This window comes from Nansenia antarctica (assembly GCF_963989245.1).
Source record: "Nansenia antarctica genome assembly, chromosome: 2".
Taxonomy (NCBI): domain Eukaryota; kingdom Metazoa; phylum Chordata; class Actinopteri; order Argentiniformes; family Microstomatidae; genus Nansenia; species Nansenia antarctica.
Genome location: NC_137675.1, coordinates 42,938,276 through 42,955,854, shown reverse-complemented (window position 1 = coordinate 42,955,854; position 17,579 = coordinate 42,938,276). Strand labels below are relative to the sequence as shown.

General features: G+C 42.5%; 1 protein-coding gene across 1 annotated transcript in view; it reads right to left on the bottom strand.

The window, feature by feature from the left end:
• Positions 1-17,579, bottom strand: part of taok2a (TAO kinase 2a) — a gene marked incomplete at its 3' end in the record, with an annotated part of 69,387 nt that overhangs the window by 36,675 nt on the left and 15,133 nt on the right. The window contains 5 exon segments of the mRNA XM_080524899.1: positions 40-133; positions 986-1,077; positions 1,799-1,912; positions 13,167-13,263; positions 13,404-13,449. Coding sequence (XP_080381025.1) covers positions 40-133; positions 986-1,077; positions 1,799-1,912; positions 13,167-13,263; positions 13,404-13,449 — 443 coding nt within the window.

Genomic DNA, 17,579 nt, shown 5'->3' with positions numbered 1-17,579 from the left:
AGGGAGAGAGGGGGGAGGGAGGGAGGGAATTAAGCTCACCAGTGATTGGACTGTAGGATGGGGCTCTCGTTCTGGGCGATGTGGTATAAGGCACTCATAGCATTCATGTTGAACAGGGGAGGCTTCCTCTCCGCTACAGAGAGAGAGAGAGAGAGAGAGAGAGAGAGAGAGAGAGAGAGGGAGAGAGAGAGGGAGAGAGAGATATGAAGAGAGAGAAGGAGCGAGAAGGAGAGAGAAAGAGAGAGAGAGAAAGAGAGACAGAGAGAGAGGGATAGAGAGGGAGAGGGAGAGAGAGAGAGAGACGATATGTTAGCTTATGCTCAAAGCTGCTTAAGGGCTGAATCCCCAAAGCCCTGTGACATGGACACACACACACACACACACACACACACACACACACACACACAGGGACGACCCCAGACAACTCCTGACTCCCTCTGGCCTAGAGAAGTCACACCAGACATCTCCTGACTCGCGGTCGGACTTGGCCTGCCGCTTCATCAACATGAGGATCCAGAGTCGTTCTGATAGTTTGAACCTACTGAAGTCTCTTCGAGGACGGTGTCGTATGAGATCTGTCGTATGCAGAAACCCAGGGGGTTGGAGAGAGAGAGAGAGAGAGAGAGAGAGAGCAACAGGTGGAATCCGAGAGCGGGTCTATTTGCCACCGGCCATCTCGGCGTACAGGGTTTTCCTGCATAGACGCAGAACTAGGAACGATGACACCTCTACAAATCCTCTGTTTAACTATGGGGGGGTGGGGTGGGGAGGATAGGTAATTTCTGTTCATCTAAACACTGGGGGACATTGCTTACCTAGCTCTATATAGGAGATGGAGGTGATGCTTACCTAGCTCAATATAGGAGATGGAGGTGATGCTTACCTAGCTCTATGTAGGAGATGGAGGTGATGCTTACCTAGCTCTATGTAGGAGATGGAGGTGATGCTTACCTAGCTCTATGTAGGAGATGGAGGTGATGCTTACCTAGCTCTATGCAGGTGATGCCCAGAGACCAGACGTCCACCTTGCCATCGTATTGACCCTCGTCCATGGCCAGGATCACCTCTGGAGCCATCCTGAGAGAGGAGGAGAGGGTCAGACACAGCTGTCACACACACACACACACACACCTGCCAACCACTGGACGTTCGCATGTCAGAGAGGTTAGGAGTCCACCAATCACTGACTGGAGGATTGCTAGTTATTTGTAAAAGTTGGTGTGTCATTGTGTGCATAGCTCATTCTACAGTTCTAAAACGCCATAGCAGCTCCAGCAGATTTGGTTCTGGGCCTGAACCCGACTGGGCCACACATCTTTGGGGTCAGGCTCCAGAATGAACAGGAGCTAGGGTGGGGGTCAGGTTGAGTGTCACGCCAGCGTCGTCGTGTTCATGACCAACTAAACGTTGGCCTACGGGCCTGGTTGAGAGGAGAGGAGGAGACTTCCTCCCTCCTTATCCCCCCCTCCTCTCCTCCTCCAGCAGCTCCAGGTAGAGGAATGGAGGGAAATGCACGGACTGCAAAGATACTCTGTAGTCGTATACAAGTAAGAAAAGTATTATCCAATATCTGTGGCCAATCAAGCAAGCCAAGTCGGAAAGTTAATTTCAGTTGATTGGAATTTCACCCCCATTCACTACTGTTTTTGTTGTTGTTAGCTTATTGCTAACAGTTCCTCCTGGCCCGTGGGATACTTTTCCTCCTGGCCCGTGGGATAAGGAACAGTGTGAGTATAAGGTGCCAAGTAAAGTGAATTCTTCCTTTAAATTAAGGGAGAGCCCAGTACGGGGTTCTTACCAGTACGGGGTTCCCACAAACGAGTTGGCAGGGGCGATGATGGAGGCGGAGCCAAAGTCCCCGAGCTTGACCAGGCCAGGTTCTGTCAGCAGGATGTTACCAGCCTTCACATCCCTGAGAGAGAGAGACAATAACTAGACTAGTCTAGTAGGGGTGCAACGGTTCAGTTGGCCCACAGTTCGGTATGAACCTAGGTTTTTGGGTCACGGTTTCAGTATGTGTTTTGGTAAGGAGAAAAAAATGTTTTATTTACAAACTGTTACTTTACTTTATTTTGCTTATACTTATATACAGAATATGACTGGTATATTGTATAATATAAAAAATTTAAATATATATAAATAAAAAAACACTTTCAAATGTATAATTACATTTTACTTACAATAACATGTACCGTATTTTCCGCACTATAAGGCGCACCGGATTATAAGGCGCACCTTCAATGAATGGCCTATTTTAGAATTGTTTTCATATACAAGGCGCACCGGATTATAAGGCGCACCGGATTATAAGGCGCACCGGATTATAAAGCGCATAGAATAGAAAATACTGCAGTCAAACGTTTGACTGGGGTTGCGTTACGCCCAAGCTCCACCTACTGCGTTGCGTCACCTCTCCATCGGTGTTGTGTCAACTTCCCGTTGTCCATGCTCCACCTGAGCGTTGTCACCGTCAACGTTCTACCTGCTCCACTGTCAAAAATATATATTTTTCCACCTCAAGTATCAGCCGTTCGTCATCCATTTTTGCAACAAGCGTCAAGGACCTGCGGTGATTCACAGCTGACTCGCGTGAATAGCAATTCGCAATAGCTGCGACCACGAGATATAGAGTAGTTAGCTACAAGCATTTTCAATCTGGTATTATCTCTATTAGTGGATTAACCGCTGTGGTGATTTAACAGCTGATAAAAATACATCAAGTAGACTACAAACAGAGCAAAACAATAAAACAACACCAGAAAACAACCAATAGGCTATACAATTATAACCAACAACCCGATTCTGAATCGATCTTCATTAAATGAGCGATTTATCGATTCATAAATCCCGAGATCGATTTTTTTTTTTTTTTTTTTTGCTTGCAGCTTCAACCCGCAACGAGATCTCGTGGCCAGATCTCGCGCTACAATAATTTATCATATCTCACGCAACGTGAGGTCTCAACACTAAAATCTAAAAACATGGCGATGGCAGGGACACTCAAGTCACCACCAGGCTTAAAGTCAGATGTCTGGGTGCATTTTGGATTTAAAAAATGTGAAGATAGAGATGAGCTGGACAAAAGCAAAGTCATATGTAAATAAAAAGTACATTCATGTAACTGCTTTGGAGTCAATTCATTGATATGTTTAACAATGCTACATGTTATAGGGTTCCTTGAACCATTTATAGCATTAGTTCGGAGAATCTCTTTCATATTCAAGCAAAAAATGTATATTGTAACTAGATCGAATCGGAATCGAATCGAATCGAATCGAATCGTGAATCGAATCGAATCTGGAGCTGTGAATCGGAATCGAATCGTTTTGGGAAATCAGTGGCGATACCCAGCCCTAATCGACATGCTAAAAACACATAACTACACATAACTAGATGAACACACAGTTCTTGCTTTTGAACACGAGCTAAAACGAAAGTATGTTTACAAATCAACCCTCCCTTACCGGTAGCCTCCGGCAAACGAGAATAATGAATCCAATACACAAATTATAAGTGTTTAGTGATCGTTAAACTGTTGTTTATTAGATCGAGTGGGTACTTTAGTACATTTTTTTGTACTAAACAAATAAGTACAAATAAGTACAAACAAATAATGTTGTTTATTAGATCGAGTGGGTACTTTAGTACATTTTTTTACTTTAATGATGAGATGTTCATTAATTCAATTCAGTCAAACATTCAAACTTTATTTCAGTAACCACGTAGTAAAAGAAACAGTCTGATACCACTAAATCAAACGTTAGTGCATAACTCAACATTGTTCAGTTATGTATAACACGTAAAGCTCACTTTTTCAGTTCATTCCTCGTCCACGAATCCCTTGAATTATTCTTCTTCAGTGTCCGAATTGAACAGTTGGGTGAGTACGGCATCCATTCAGAGCACATGATAGCATAACAATAGCATAGCATTCGCGGAGATTCCAAGATGGCGGCCGTCGTTTACTGATTACCGTAATGCTGCAAGCGGTGCGGCTTTGTAGTTTACCAGTCGCACTGAAACATTTTATTATTATGAAAAAAAAAATATTGGTCATGTAATTTTTACATTTTTATCCATATATAAGGCGCACCGGATTATAAGGCGCACTGTCGTTTTTTTTTTTTTTTTGGGACTTTTAAGTGCGCCTTATAGTGCGGAAAATACGGTAAGTTAGGTTTGACTACTGGTATAGGAGAGGAAGAAATGAAAGTAAAAATGCACTTTAGCCATGACAGCTGTACCAGCTGTAGCCCATATAATAATAATAATAATAATAATAATAATAATAATAATACATTAGACTTATATAGCACTTTTCTAGACACTCAAAGACACTTTACAAACTGAAAAGATCGAGTACAAATAAAATGTAAATAAAATGAGGCAAAATAGGCATTATGCGTATATATTATGCGCATATGCGACACGCGTGAAGCATTTCTGCGACACACGTTTCTGTTCACTGTTTTCATTCCCTCATCGCTGTATTTAAAGCCAAAACCGAAATGAATGACCCCACAACACACGAGGCGAACGTTATCGTGGCGAACGTTATCACCTGTTTATGCATTACAGCTAGCTAGCTAGCAAACCAGAGTTTGTAGCTACTGTTATTTTTCATGTGTTCACTGATTGGCTGTTTAGCTGTAACTCATTTGCTTATTAACTTGCCAAAGGATTATGGGCCCATTTTCAGTGTTTCCTATACATGCATTGATTCGTGGCGGGCCGCCACAAATGAATTTTCTCCGCCACTAATTGATTCAGTCCACTAAGTCAACGATTTCTCCTCAGGCTGCGCAACGAGAAAGGCAGCGAGGTATTATGAAAAAAAATAAAAAGATTGAAGCAAGATTTAGGCCGCTTTCAGACCTACATTTCGTTCCGATTTAGGGAGCAGTAAGTTACAATGTTGCCGACTTAATCGCCCCCACACGCGCGAAGCGACGCGCTTGCAAAACAGCTTTGTGATTGGTCCGAATTTAGCGGGAAATTTGGATTTCAGGATATCCCTCTCCTCTCCCTCTCTTTTCGCCGGTCCCTTGAAAAGAAACATCAACTCACTCACGCGGCCAGTCTGATAGCAGCCTCGCAGTCTTGCTGCAGCGGACCACTAACGTTTTATCACAGCAATGATTTTGTACAGTTCAGTATAATATTTGTAGATATGTTTTCGTTTAAATAACATTCACTCTGTCTTTTAGTTTCACACTCAAAAATCCCTCAAACGGTTCACTCTGTCTACAGCGGAAGAACAAGCAGCAGCTACTTTGCGGGTGGCAGAAGGAGAGCCATCAGCATCGGCTAGCTGTGGTGGTGTATCAGCAGACATTAGCAAGTCAAAAAACGATTCTTATGTGCCATCACTTCAGCAACGACACAGTATTGGCAGGGGAAAAGAAGGGGAGTCGATTTTTTTTTGACAACGGAATTACATGCTGGAAAAACATGCAGCTAAAATTCAGGGAACATTTGGACAATAAGAGACACAAGGGAGAGGTACTCTAACTCAGCTGATACTCAGCTGTTTACTGAATGCTCCATCTGACTGTCTCACTGTGATTTTACTTGTGTAATGTGGTGGGTTGACATAATTCACCCACGGAACTATGGATTGGGAGTATTGTTCCGCACGGACAGATAAGTGTGTGGTACCCGAGTTGTTTATTCAGTTCTATTTACTGCTTGAGTGTGTTGTTGACAATCGTTCATGTCCTACATTAAACGTTTAGCTTTGTCATTTGATACGCCGCCTACGACTCCCGTCTCTCGGCACTACAGTAAACAGTGAATGAGTAACGTTAGCCGGTTTTGTGCTCTCCTGTAGGCCTACTTCGTATTGATGAGCTGATGATCTTTGTGTGTGTGTGTGTGTGTGTGTGTGTGTGTGTATGTATGTGACTGTCAGTCACAAGTTTATATTCTACGGATGTTGTTCAGTGCTGTATGCGCGTTCCTGGTTCTGTGTGTACTCTTGTGTACTTCATATTCGATGAGCTGATTATCTTTCACTGTGTGTGTGTGTGTGTGTCAGTGTCTTGACTTGGGCGTATCTGTCAGTCACATGTATATTATACGGTAACCTATGTTCAGTATAGAAGCACCGTAGCAGCAGGGTAGAAGCGAGGTAAAGGGGGACGCGAGACAGTCTAGGGCTGCGTTCGTAAATTCGCTCTGAGAGCGCCGGAGGGCACACTGGGCTCAACGTCATAAAGGGACCAAGTAATTTGACTGCTGATGAGATTTCCAGAGTGAATTTACGAAACTCTCGCAAGCTCGTTTTTTTCATAACACGAAACTTGAAGTTGTAAAGTACCCACTCTGTATAATAAACAACAGTTTAACGATCTCTAAATACTTAGAATTTGTGGATTGGATTCATTATTCTCGTTTGCCATAGGCTACTGGTAAGGGATACTTTTGCTAATACTTTCGTGTTTGGGGCTGTATGATCATCTAATTATGTGTAGTTATGTGTTTCTAGCATGTCGATGTTCTATCAGAATGTTGTGATGTTATAACAAAGCGGGGAAAAACAAATACGACATCGAAAGTCTGGAACAATTATATTTCAAAACAAGGCTTCCCTTTAACTCCCCGAGGGCTCCGACTATTACCAAGTCTATCTGGGTTTATTTGCAATACAAATTGCAGTTTACAAGCTAATGTTAGGTAAATTCGCTAGAACTAAAGCCCAATTTATACTTCTGCGTCGAATTTACCTACATACCCTGGTTCAGAAGAAGAAATCAGTCCTTCATCACTTACATTGTCGTCCTCTGTGAACCTTTCAGGTGGTTTGGTTATCCTAGACCTAGATGGTCTTTGTGACATTTCACAATCACAAACATATATGTACAGAAACTCACTAAAGTATAAAACACAGTTAAAATACTGCTTCTCTTCAAATCACTCTCCAGCTCCTATGACGCTTTGAGGTCAATGCATGTTTTGGGTGAACTACCGTAACTCTAAATGGTTAGAAAGTGCAACGTCTCTGCTTTCAGAAAAGGTTAGATTATTTTCGATTGCACATATAGTTCAAGAATTACGATAGTTTGAAGGAACCCTGTAAAATCCTGTTGAGAAGTTATCGCAACATAGAAATAACTTTTATGTTATTTTATTTTATTACTTCTTATGTTTCTACTTCCATCTTAAGACCTTTTTAAGACGTTTTATTTCAACCCAAGCAGAGTTTAGCAGACAGGAAAATGTTAGCTCGGGCATCATGTGACTTGGATGAGATGAGATATAGACCCCCCCCCCCCATTTTATTTTTTATTTTTGCAGATCTACATGATTCAGTGAGTCACCTATTTTGAGGATAAACGGCGAATTTCGCCGAAAGGTGACACGTTTGCACCACTGAACACTGCATTTTCTGTTAGTTTTGTTGGTAAACCCATGACTGAGAGCTACACAGAGATAACATACCAGCCACGCAGAGATAACATATCAGCTACACAGAGATAGCATAGCAGCTACAGAGATAACATACCTACACAGAGATAACATATCAGCTACACAAAGATAGCATAGCAGCTACACAGAGTAGGGCTGCAACTAGGGATGTCCCGATCCGATACTGATATCGGATATCGACCCGATATTGGTCCTGAATGCTGGATCGGGGATCGCACCAGAAAAAAAAAAAGGCTCCGATCCGATCCTACTGTCATCCACAGTCAAACTTATGTGTATAAGCGATGGGGGAATGAAAACAGTGAACAGAAACGCGTGTCGCAGAAATGCTTCACGCGAGTCCTATATGCGCTTAAAATGCGCATAGCGCTGTGTGCTTCCGGTTTCATTACAAAGAGGTTAACCCTATATGTGCCTGACGTCTAACAACATTCAAATGACTAACTTCATATTTTTTCGGATTTCAATGTATGACACATCATTTGAAAGCTTATGATCCGTAGTTCCAATCCACAACACGTCGCATTTGTTGCTTTAATAAAGGCTGGCAGTCTTTAATTTAACTGTTGTTGGTGTGGACTATATACTGGGGATTATTATGTTATTATTCAGGGGTCAAAAAATGTATACAAATATCGGATCGGTATCGGTATCGCCGATACCCGAAGCCCAGGTATCGGTATCGGTAGTGAAAAAGTGGGATCGGGACATCCCTAGCTGCAACTAACGATTATTTTGCTAATCGATTAATCTGCAGATTATTTTTCGGTTAATCGATTAATCGGATACAAAAAAAAATAATATTTTGCACATTTTATTTTATGTTTTCTAAATCAGCCAGGCCTATACATATACATGTGCAAAATGAATAAGTATTAATAAAAAATAAAAAATAATATAAATAAAAAAGGCTTTGCTACATCAAATAGGTTTAACAACAGGCCATGGACTATGGCGGCAGGGCCGCTTTAAGGGGGGGCTAGCTGGGGCGGTGGCACAGGGCCTCGCGCTTTGGAGGGCCTCGCGTGAGGCAGGCTAAAAAAATAAAAAATAAAAAATTATTTATTATTTTTGCCTTTAATACATTTCTAAATGTTCACACAAGTGATAATCATAGTCAATCATACATCTAAAATCTAGCATACCTGTAGGACAGGGAGATTCTTAGCAACAGAAAAAAGTAATTTCCCCCTATGACACCTTACGTGAAACGTGCAAAGAATTTTTGGGGCGCGCATTGACACTTGTTGTGCATAGTGACTGCTTAGTGCAATGGACAAAATGCAGAGGGAACGAGACCGAGGAAGAAAATGTTAATCGGGTGCTGAAAAAAGAAATACAAATAAAAGAAAGGAAGGCTTCAGGGCCTCGCTTAGAGGTTCGTTCGAAACATTTCTAAAAACAAGTGAGGCTCCCGTTAGCACCGAAGAAGCTAACGTTACTGCTAGCACTAGCAATGCTAGTAGTAGCACGGCACAGCCCCCCCTGAGAGGCAAAGATGATGTCTCTGAGGTGGAGGAGGACAACTGCTACACCGGCAGCAGTGGGGCTGCCCAGCCCAGGTGATGATGGTCAGGAGTGGCGAAGTAGAGGATACGGAGGCGGAAGATGGAGCTACTCAGAGCAGCAGCAGGGCTGAGAGTGATGGAACGCAAGACGAGCCTACGGTGTCAGATATGTCATGTATGATGATCCTGGTAAATTGGCCGGTACATATGGACTCTACAGTTACAGAAGTGATCATTAGAAGAGGTCCCCCAAAGATGAAACCTGGATTTAGTTATCCTAAAAATAATGAGAACAGGAACTTTAGTGAAACTTTATTTCTCCGAAAACTACCAAATGGGGAAAAAATAGAAAGAAAGTGGCTTGTGTACTCTCAAAAACGGGACATGTCTTTTTGCTTTTGCTGTAAGCTTTTCAACATAAAGGATAGGCCTACATGGTGGTGAGTAACATCTCTATTCATGTCAATAATGGCTTGTGCGCATGGGCGTAACCACCATATATTTGGGGGGGGACGTGTCCCCCCCACCTTTGAAACAAGGTCGTTTGGACCCCCCCACATTTGCCATCAAAAATATGTTGCATGACTGGTCAGCGTTATTTTCATTGCTTCACAATCAAATCCGTTCCACTTTATGAGTAGGGGATTGCCCATATCCAGAAATCCACTCCGCGTTTTACTTCTGTTTTTAACGGCACGCAGCATCAGACACGCACGCAGATTCAAAACATTCAGACTGAGGCAAGACGATATTTAGATCATCCACCAAGATGGATATAAGGATTTTTTTTTTTCTAAGAAGAGAAAAGTAAGTCAAAGTCATCCAAGTTTTCCCGTGAGTGGCCAAACAGCAACATTGCTTTCTCCCAAGGTCAAACACAGCCAGCTTTTCTGATAAGAATGTTAGCACCTTATGAGACATTCTCTGTATTAGCAATAGAATTAGCATAGCCTACTAGCAACCAAATACGAGCTAGATCAGCTATATGGCACTAGCAGTTTTGTTAGGCATTACTAGTGCGGTTAGACATGTTTAAATGCAGAACAGACACAGGCGAAATGTCATCAAAAGCACAGAATGGCGACAAACACCTCACAGTGCTTACCTGTCCTGTCATTATTGCATCTCCTGCCCGTGTTCATTGCCCTGAGCATTTGCACTATTTAATTTGGCCATTGCACCCACCCAAAGAATCAATTTTGCATCTGATTGCTTGAGCTAGGGTTAAAAAATAAGAAGAAAACACCTGTTCCATTTATTTTTCTATTTCTAAAATGCTTGTGATTGTATTTTTTGTATTGATGATTGTATTTCTATGTCAAATGTTCTATTAGAGAAAAACAATATGAACAAGTGCTCAATGCATCCCCATTTCTCCTGATATAGGTGGTTGAGAGTGAGAGTGAGTCAGAGGCAGGGGCAGCAGGCAGGGGCAGTGGAGACAGCTCTAATTCACTCTTTGATTTGTTTTGTTTGTTATAGTTGTATGTTCTGCAATGCACTGAAGAGGGCTAAGTTTGATTGTAATAGGCTCTGAGTAGCCTAGGTACATATTTTATGTTTCCTCATAACTTTTTATTCAATTTGTTGACTCAAAGTTACCTCATTCTTTTCTAATTCACTCTTTGATTCTTTTTGAATCTTCATATTTAATAAAGTACCTAAAAAGTGCCACGTGTCAGTGTCAGGCCTCTGTGAGTTAAACCAAAACATAATAGTAGTCAGTAATTGCAGACCATGCCAGCTCCAAGGAAAAACAAAGAAAGAGGGAGATTATTTTGGGTGTAAAACGCACCAGAATGCAGGAAATTGAATCTACTATTTAAAAAAATTCGGGGGGAGGACCCCCAGACCCCCCGAAAAATAAGTGTCCCCCCCACATTCAAAAAGCTGCTGACGCCCATGCTTGTGCGTATTTAATGTTGGGTATGATGACTGCTTTATCCTAAATCCTAATCCTTTACGAGTATAAAAGGTTTGAAATGAAACAAACATGGTTGTAAACTATCTAAATAAGTAGATATGCTATTGTCTATCAGCACAGCATGTGAGCGCATTTCTTGCAATAATATCGGTGCGTGCGTGTCGCGCGGTTATAAGTAAGTAATTATTATTATTATTATTTTTTATTTTTTTATAACAGTAGCCTACATCATTATAAAAGGCCTCGCAAATCTGACTTCGCACAGGGCCTCGCATATCTCCCAAGCGGCCCTGTATGGCGGTAGATTGTTTCAATAAAGTAGTTGAACTCTAGCTCAATACATGCATTGTTTTAGGTAATAACTTTGCTTAATGTAAAGGTCAGTAACCCAAAGTGCAATATAGGCTACAGACAAGACACTAATGTTTTTATATAACAGATATGCTCCAAAACAATGCAATGTGTCCTCTCACTCCATACAATAGGCTAGGCTACAGTCAGTGCCTCACTCTAACTCACGGGTAGCTTGGTAGGCTACCACTAGCTAGCCTTTAGCTTATCACCTCTGCTCTACCACTGACGTTAGCCAGCTAGCTAAATACACTTGTCATGCAATATTGAATTCATGAATGCGAGCAAACACTCACTGGCTATCGCATTACATTACAGTCATTTAGCTGACGCTTCGCCAGAACTCACACTAACGCATTTGCATGGAGAGCAGGAGACCATGGAAGGGCTGAGCCCAGCAGCACTTATATAATAAAACAATAGGAAGTTAGCTGTAACCCTCCTCTATAGAAACATAGTTAGTGCTCTGGTTCTCAGCACAGCTACGCAGACTACAGCTGGACGAGCAGCGTAGTGACAGTCAGCTAGCGGCAGCAGCGAGCTAACCCTGCTAGCTAACTCACTAGCATGTCCTGACAGCAGACAGCAGACAGCTTCACTATCAAGGCTTTTGAGTAGCATGATTTAAATGTAGCCGCCGCGCCGGTGTAGGTACCGGATTTTCCCACTTTTCCGGTTCCGGTCATAGGTTCTGCCCTTTCCGGCCATAGGTAGCGCTATGATTCGCTATGCCTACACCGGCCAGACAGCGTGGCGTGCGTCAACAGGAAGTAGGTTTGTTATGGAACAAGACCCGACGAATCGATAATGGAATTCGTCGCCAACGAATTTCATGATCGATTTTTATCGATTTCATCGATTCGTTGTTGCAGCCCTAACACAGAGATAACATAGCAGCTACACAGAGATAACATAGCAGCTACACAGAGATAACATAGCAGCTACACAGAGATAACATACCAGCTAGCCTACACAGAGATAACATACCAGCTACACAGAGATAGCATAGCAGCTACACAGAGATAACATACCAGCTACACAGAGATAGCATAGCAGCTACACAGATAATGCTAAAGAGACAGAAGACCCGGCTGAGCCCAGACTAGAGAATGGTGAACCAGTACATACCACACTGAGATCACATGGAGCCTAGCTAAGACATTGTACATTGACTTTTCCCATGAGTATTTGTCTTCAAACTGCTAATATAATATTGTATACGCTAAAAGTTTCTTGGTCGTTTTCTTCTCTGATTAAATAAAGTTTAGTAATGTAACCACTTGATTATTTTTCAATTATTTTATCTTTTTCAAATTATTTAATCTCAAAAACATGAATATTGATAAATAAATAAATTATAACCCTAACCCTAATAATAATAATAATGCATTTATTTTGTATCGCGCTTTTCTCAGTTCTCAAAGATACTAGGTTCCATGGACAGAATAGATAGCCTAAATGAAATGTAAATGAAAAGCATAGTCAGTAAAAAAAAAAAAATTTAAGGAGGAGAAAGTACTGGGCTTTAAAGCACATTCTTCTTTGATGTGGTCTAATAGTTCATTATAAACAAGAGATGGCCGAATTGAAGACGATTCAAACGCTAGTTAATCAGACAAGCTTACATTAGTTAGTTTGAAACAATTTGTATGGAATAAATTAGTTTAGGCTAAAACGGTTTCAACTCAAACAAACTCACATTTCTGCACGCTTAAGAGCTCCATTGCGGAAACAACACTAAGGCTAAGACAGTGGCAAAGGCAGTGGAACAAGTGCATCCTTGTCTGCCAACTTGAAACTGTGGTTCCCAAAACGAGCATCTTCTTGCTAGCCTAGAGCCATGGTTCTGGTTGACCACGGGCAACATTCCCCAGTCTCAGGGGTTCACTAGCTACGCGGGCACACTGGCAAGCTCAGACATCCACAACAGCAAGACAGGTGGGAGCGTTGCTTACCTGTGAATCATATTGTGAGAGTGAAGATAAGCCAAGCCCTGCAGTGCACCATGGGTAATAGCAGCTATTTCCACTTCCTGGAGTGGCTTCTTGTGAACTGCAGCAGAGCAATGGGAGAGAATGAGAGACAGGAAGAGAAAGAGATTTAAAAGGCTGCAATGCACAGCTTCAAAAACATGTGGTTGGTTCTGAGCCCTGTCAGAACCAGGACAGTTCTGCAGGTTGTACGATGCTCACCTTCCAGGAGGTCAGAGGCTGAGCCCAGGCAGTACTCCATCACCAGCTGAGGAGGAAGGCAGGGTGGGATCAGTACGTTTACAATACTTCTCTGTCTGTGTGTATGTGTGAGCGTCCCCCAAAGTTAGTTGAAAAACACTATTTTTATTGCATTTACAAATGTTGAAGTCATTTTCATTACAAAGTACACAGCTATAGAATATATATCTAACCCTAACCCCATACAAGCATAGAAAGTTGAGTCTGACTAAATCAAGCATTCATCGGTGGACAGTAGGGGTGTAACGGATCCCCTAACTCACGGATCGGATCGTGTCCCGGTTTTTGAGTCACGGATCGGATAATTTTTCTGATCAACAGAAAACATTGTTTTTTCAAAAAAAAACTTTTTCCTTGAATTCTGTAAAAACACCACTTTTATTGTGTGAAAAAAACCAACAACATTCAAGATGTCAAAACTGGTAATATATATATAGGCCTATATATATATATATATATATATATATATATATATATATATATATAAAACGTATTCTACACTCAAACATTACATATTATACTGAAATACACATTCAACTTAAATGATGAGAGACAGCGGGAGGAGGTGCCTGGTTGCAGCAGTGAATCACTGGGCTCTTTAAAGCAGACAAATAAACATGTTTTATGCCACTTTTAACTAAATATTAAAGTGAACCCTTCCTTTAAACATGGTATGAAAAAAATGCCTATATTATCAGAAGTTGTCGAGCTACCTTCGTGCCTCCCGTCAACACCAGGGTGATGTCACGTCAAATCTGTGGCCTACACACCGTAACTTTTTAATCAACCCTTCTTCCATCATTGTTATAATTGACATAATGCAAAAAAGCACTTTGGCTTCTATCAACCTATCATTGCGCTTTAGAGTAAAACAAAGCATGCAACTGTCGTGTCTATCTTTTCATGGCAACTCTACATTGTGATTTCCAAGAGATATTAAGTAATATTATTACTTGGTTACATTTTGCAATTGATCCGCGGTACACATGCCTGCCGAACCGTGGGGGGCGATCCGTACGGATCACGGATCAGCCGTGACCCATTACACCCCTAGTGGACAGAATCGTGTATCGCAGGGGAGGCAGAAATCCAAGGGTGGGCTCATTGCAAAGCATGGATGGGACCGAGGAATAGTATCAAACACATGTTTGATAGCATTCCTCTTTGCGTTCCATGCATTAAAAAGGAAAATCCTAAAATATCTATGCTTGTATATTATAATTCCATAGCTGTGTTCTGATGTGACGGCGTTCCATGTGGACCAGGAAGGAACAGGAAGTGAGTCTGTTAGAATTTGCCATTTAGCAGACGCTTTTAATCCAAAGCGACTTACAATTGGGTCAATGACGTGACATGCATATTTTTGTGTCCCGAGTATATTATTTCCATTTAAAAATAGATTAATCAATTCAAGTTAGGGATGCACGATATTATCGGCACCGATATTTATCGGCCCGATATTGGGGAATTAATGTTTATCGGTATCGGTATTTATTATAAAATGTAGCCGATATTTAACCGATAATATGAAGCCGGAAATATTTCTGCTTCCAGTTTCCGGTTTCCGCGCTCTGCTTCCGGTTTCCGCGCTCAGGCACGCAGTTTGTATAGACGAGACGCGAGCGAAACATGCCTTCCCCGGTGTGGACATTCTTCACAATTTCTAAGGCAGATATTGCGTTTGCAATTTGCAATACATGTTCAACAAAAGTTCGGAGAGGAGGGCAAAGGTCTACGAGTTACAACACAACGAATCTAATAAGTCACCTGAAGAATCACCATTGCAAGCACGCTGTATGGAAGGAATATCAAGCACTCGTTGTAGCAGAACACGGTAGCCTAGCCGCGAAAAAAAAGCCATTGTGGATTTCATGAACTTACATGTAATGAATATACATGTAAACATACTGTATACTGTCTAAAGCTATGGTTAACATATACATGTAAACATGCAGTATACCAGCGGTTCCCAAACTGTGGGTCGCGACCCTCTAGTGGGGCGCGGGGGTACTGCAGGGGGGGCGCAGAAATAATGGGAGGGGAAAAAAATGCACACACAAGAGCTGTAAACAAACACTGCTTGCTTAAGGTTACCATCAGGGGTGTTGTGGGCGTTGGATGATAAAAATGAGAACCTGAATGGAGCGCAGGCCATAAACTGTAACAAAGAGGCAGCGAGGGGGCTCCATTCACGTCATTGACGCGCGCTCCATTCACGTCATTGACGCGCGCACTCCCTCCTCCAGCTATCTAGCAGCAACAACAACAATGGATAAGTTTATGAAAGAGCCAGAAGCTAAACGAAAAGCGAAGGAGCCCATGACAAACGTCCCAAAGCCAAAGTCAAGAAAGTATGACGATACATACCTCTCCCTGGGCTTCACGTCTAATGTGGTCGGTGCGGAGGAACGACCACTGTGTGTCCTCTGTCTCAAAACTTTAGCGGCAGAAAGCATGAAGCCTAGCAAGTTGAAACGTCACTTGGAGACCACACACCCGACTGATGTGAAGAAGCCCCTCGATTTCTTCAAGAGAAAACTCCAAGAATACCGTGGTCAGCAGAGCCGTTTCGTTAAAACAGCATCTGTTACGTCTAATGCTCAACTTGCCTCCTACAAAGTGGCATATCGTATCGCCCAGTCTAAAAAACCACACACCATCGCTGAGGAGTTAATACTCCCTGCTGCAATAGATATGGTTTCACATATGATAGACGAGGCAACAGCCCAAAAACTCAAAGCTATCCCCCTGTCAAACAACACTATTGCGAGACGCATCAATGACATCTCAGAAGACATGAAAGAGCAGCTTGTTGAGAAAATAAAAGACCAACGCTTTGCGCTCCAGGTAGACGAGGCCACAGATAGTAACAAGGACTGTCTGTTAATAGCGTATGTCAGATACATTGATGCGGAGGGTTTGAGCGAGGATTTGCTATTTTGCAACTATGTCCCAAACAGAGCAACAGCTGATGAACTGTTCAAAATCATAGACAAATACCTGAGTGAAGCCGATCTGAAATGGGAGGACTGTGTGGGGATATGCACCGACGGTGCCCAGGCCATGGCAGGAAAACGGGGAGGGCTCCAGACGCTCATCAAGCGCGTTGCACCGAAAGCAGTGTGGACTCACTGCATAATACACAGGGAGGCACTCGCGTCAAAGCAGCTGAGTCCAGAGTTGAATGACGTTTTGTCTCATGTTATCACCACCGTCAATTACATAAAAACAAGACCACTGAAAGCTCGCATTTTTTCCGCTTTGTGCGAGGAGATGGGCTCCGAGCACACAGCCGTGCTATTTCACAGCGAGTCGCGTTGGCTCTCTCGCGGAAAGGTGCTGTCCAGGGTGCTATCGCTGAAAGATGAGATCCGAATCTACTTGGAGGAGGAAGGGAACGAACTTGCCAGCAAGTTTAATGATGAAGACTTCCTCATGAAATTGGCCTACCTAAGCGACATGTTTGAGAAGCTCAATGAATTGAATCTACAGTTGCAGGGCAACAACACACACCTTCCACATCTGGCAGACAGGATACAATCTTTCACACGGAAACTGGACATGTGGGGCAGGAGACTTGAACAGGGGGACATCGACTCATTTGGGAATCTGAAGGCATTCATCGAGACCAATGAGCTGCAGAGCACAGTGGTTCCATGTATGAGAGAGCACATCTCAGCCCTGAAACAAAGCTTCCAGAAATACTTCTCTGTGGATGACAGTGCCAAATACGACTGGATTAGAGATCCATTTGTTGCACCACCACCTGCCATGTTCAGCACTGCGGAAGAGGAACAGTACATCGACATGACTTCAGAGTCAACCATGAGGCTGCAGTTCACATCCACGACTTTGGCTGGGTTTTGGATTGGAGTGGAGAAGGACTACCCTCTCATTGGACAGAAAGCTGTGGGAATACTGCTGCCTTTTGCAACATCGTACCTGTGTGAGATAGGCTTTTCTGCTGTTGCTGCTATCAAAAGCAAATACAGGTCGAAGTTGAACATTGAGAATGAACTGAGAGTGGCAGTCTCAAAACAACAACCCCGCTTTGAGAAGATTTGCAAGGCAAAGCAAGCACACACAAGTCATTGATCGTAATTGTGATAGAAATGTGAGGAGTAAGAATAGTGATGC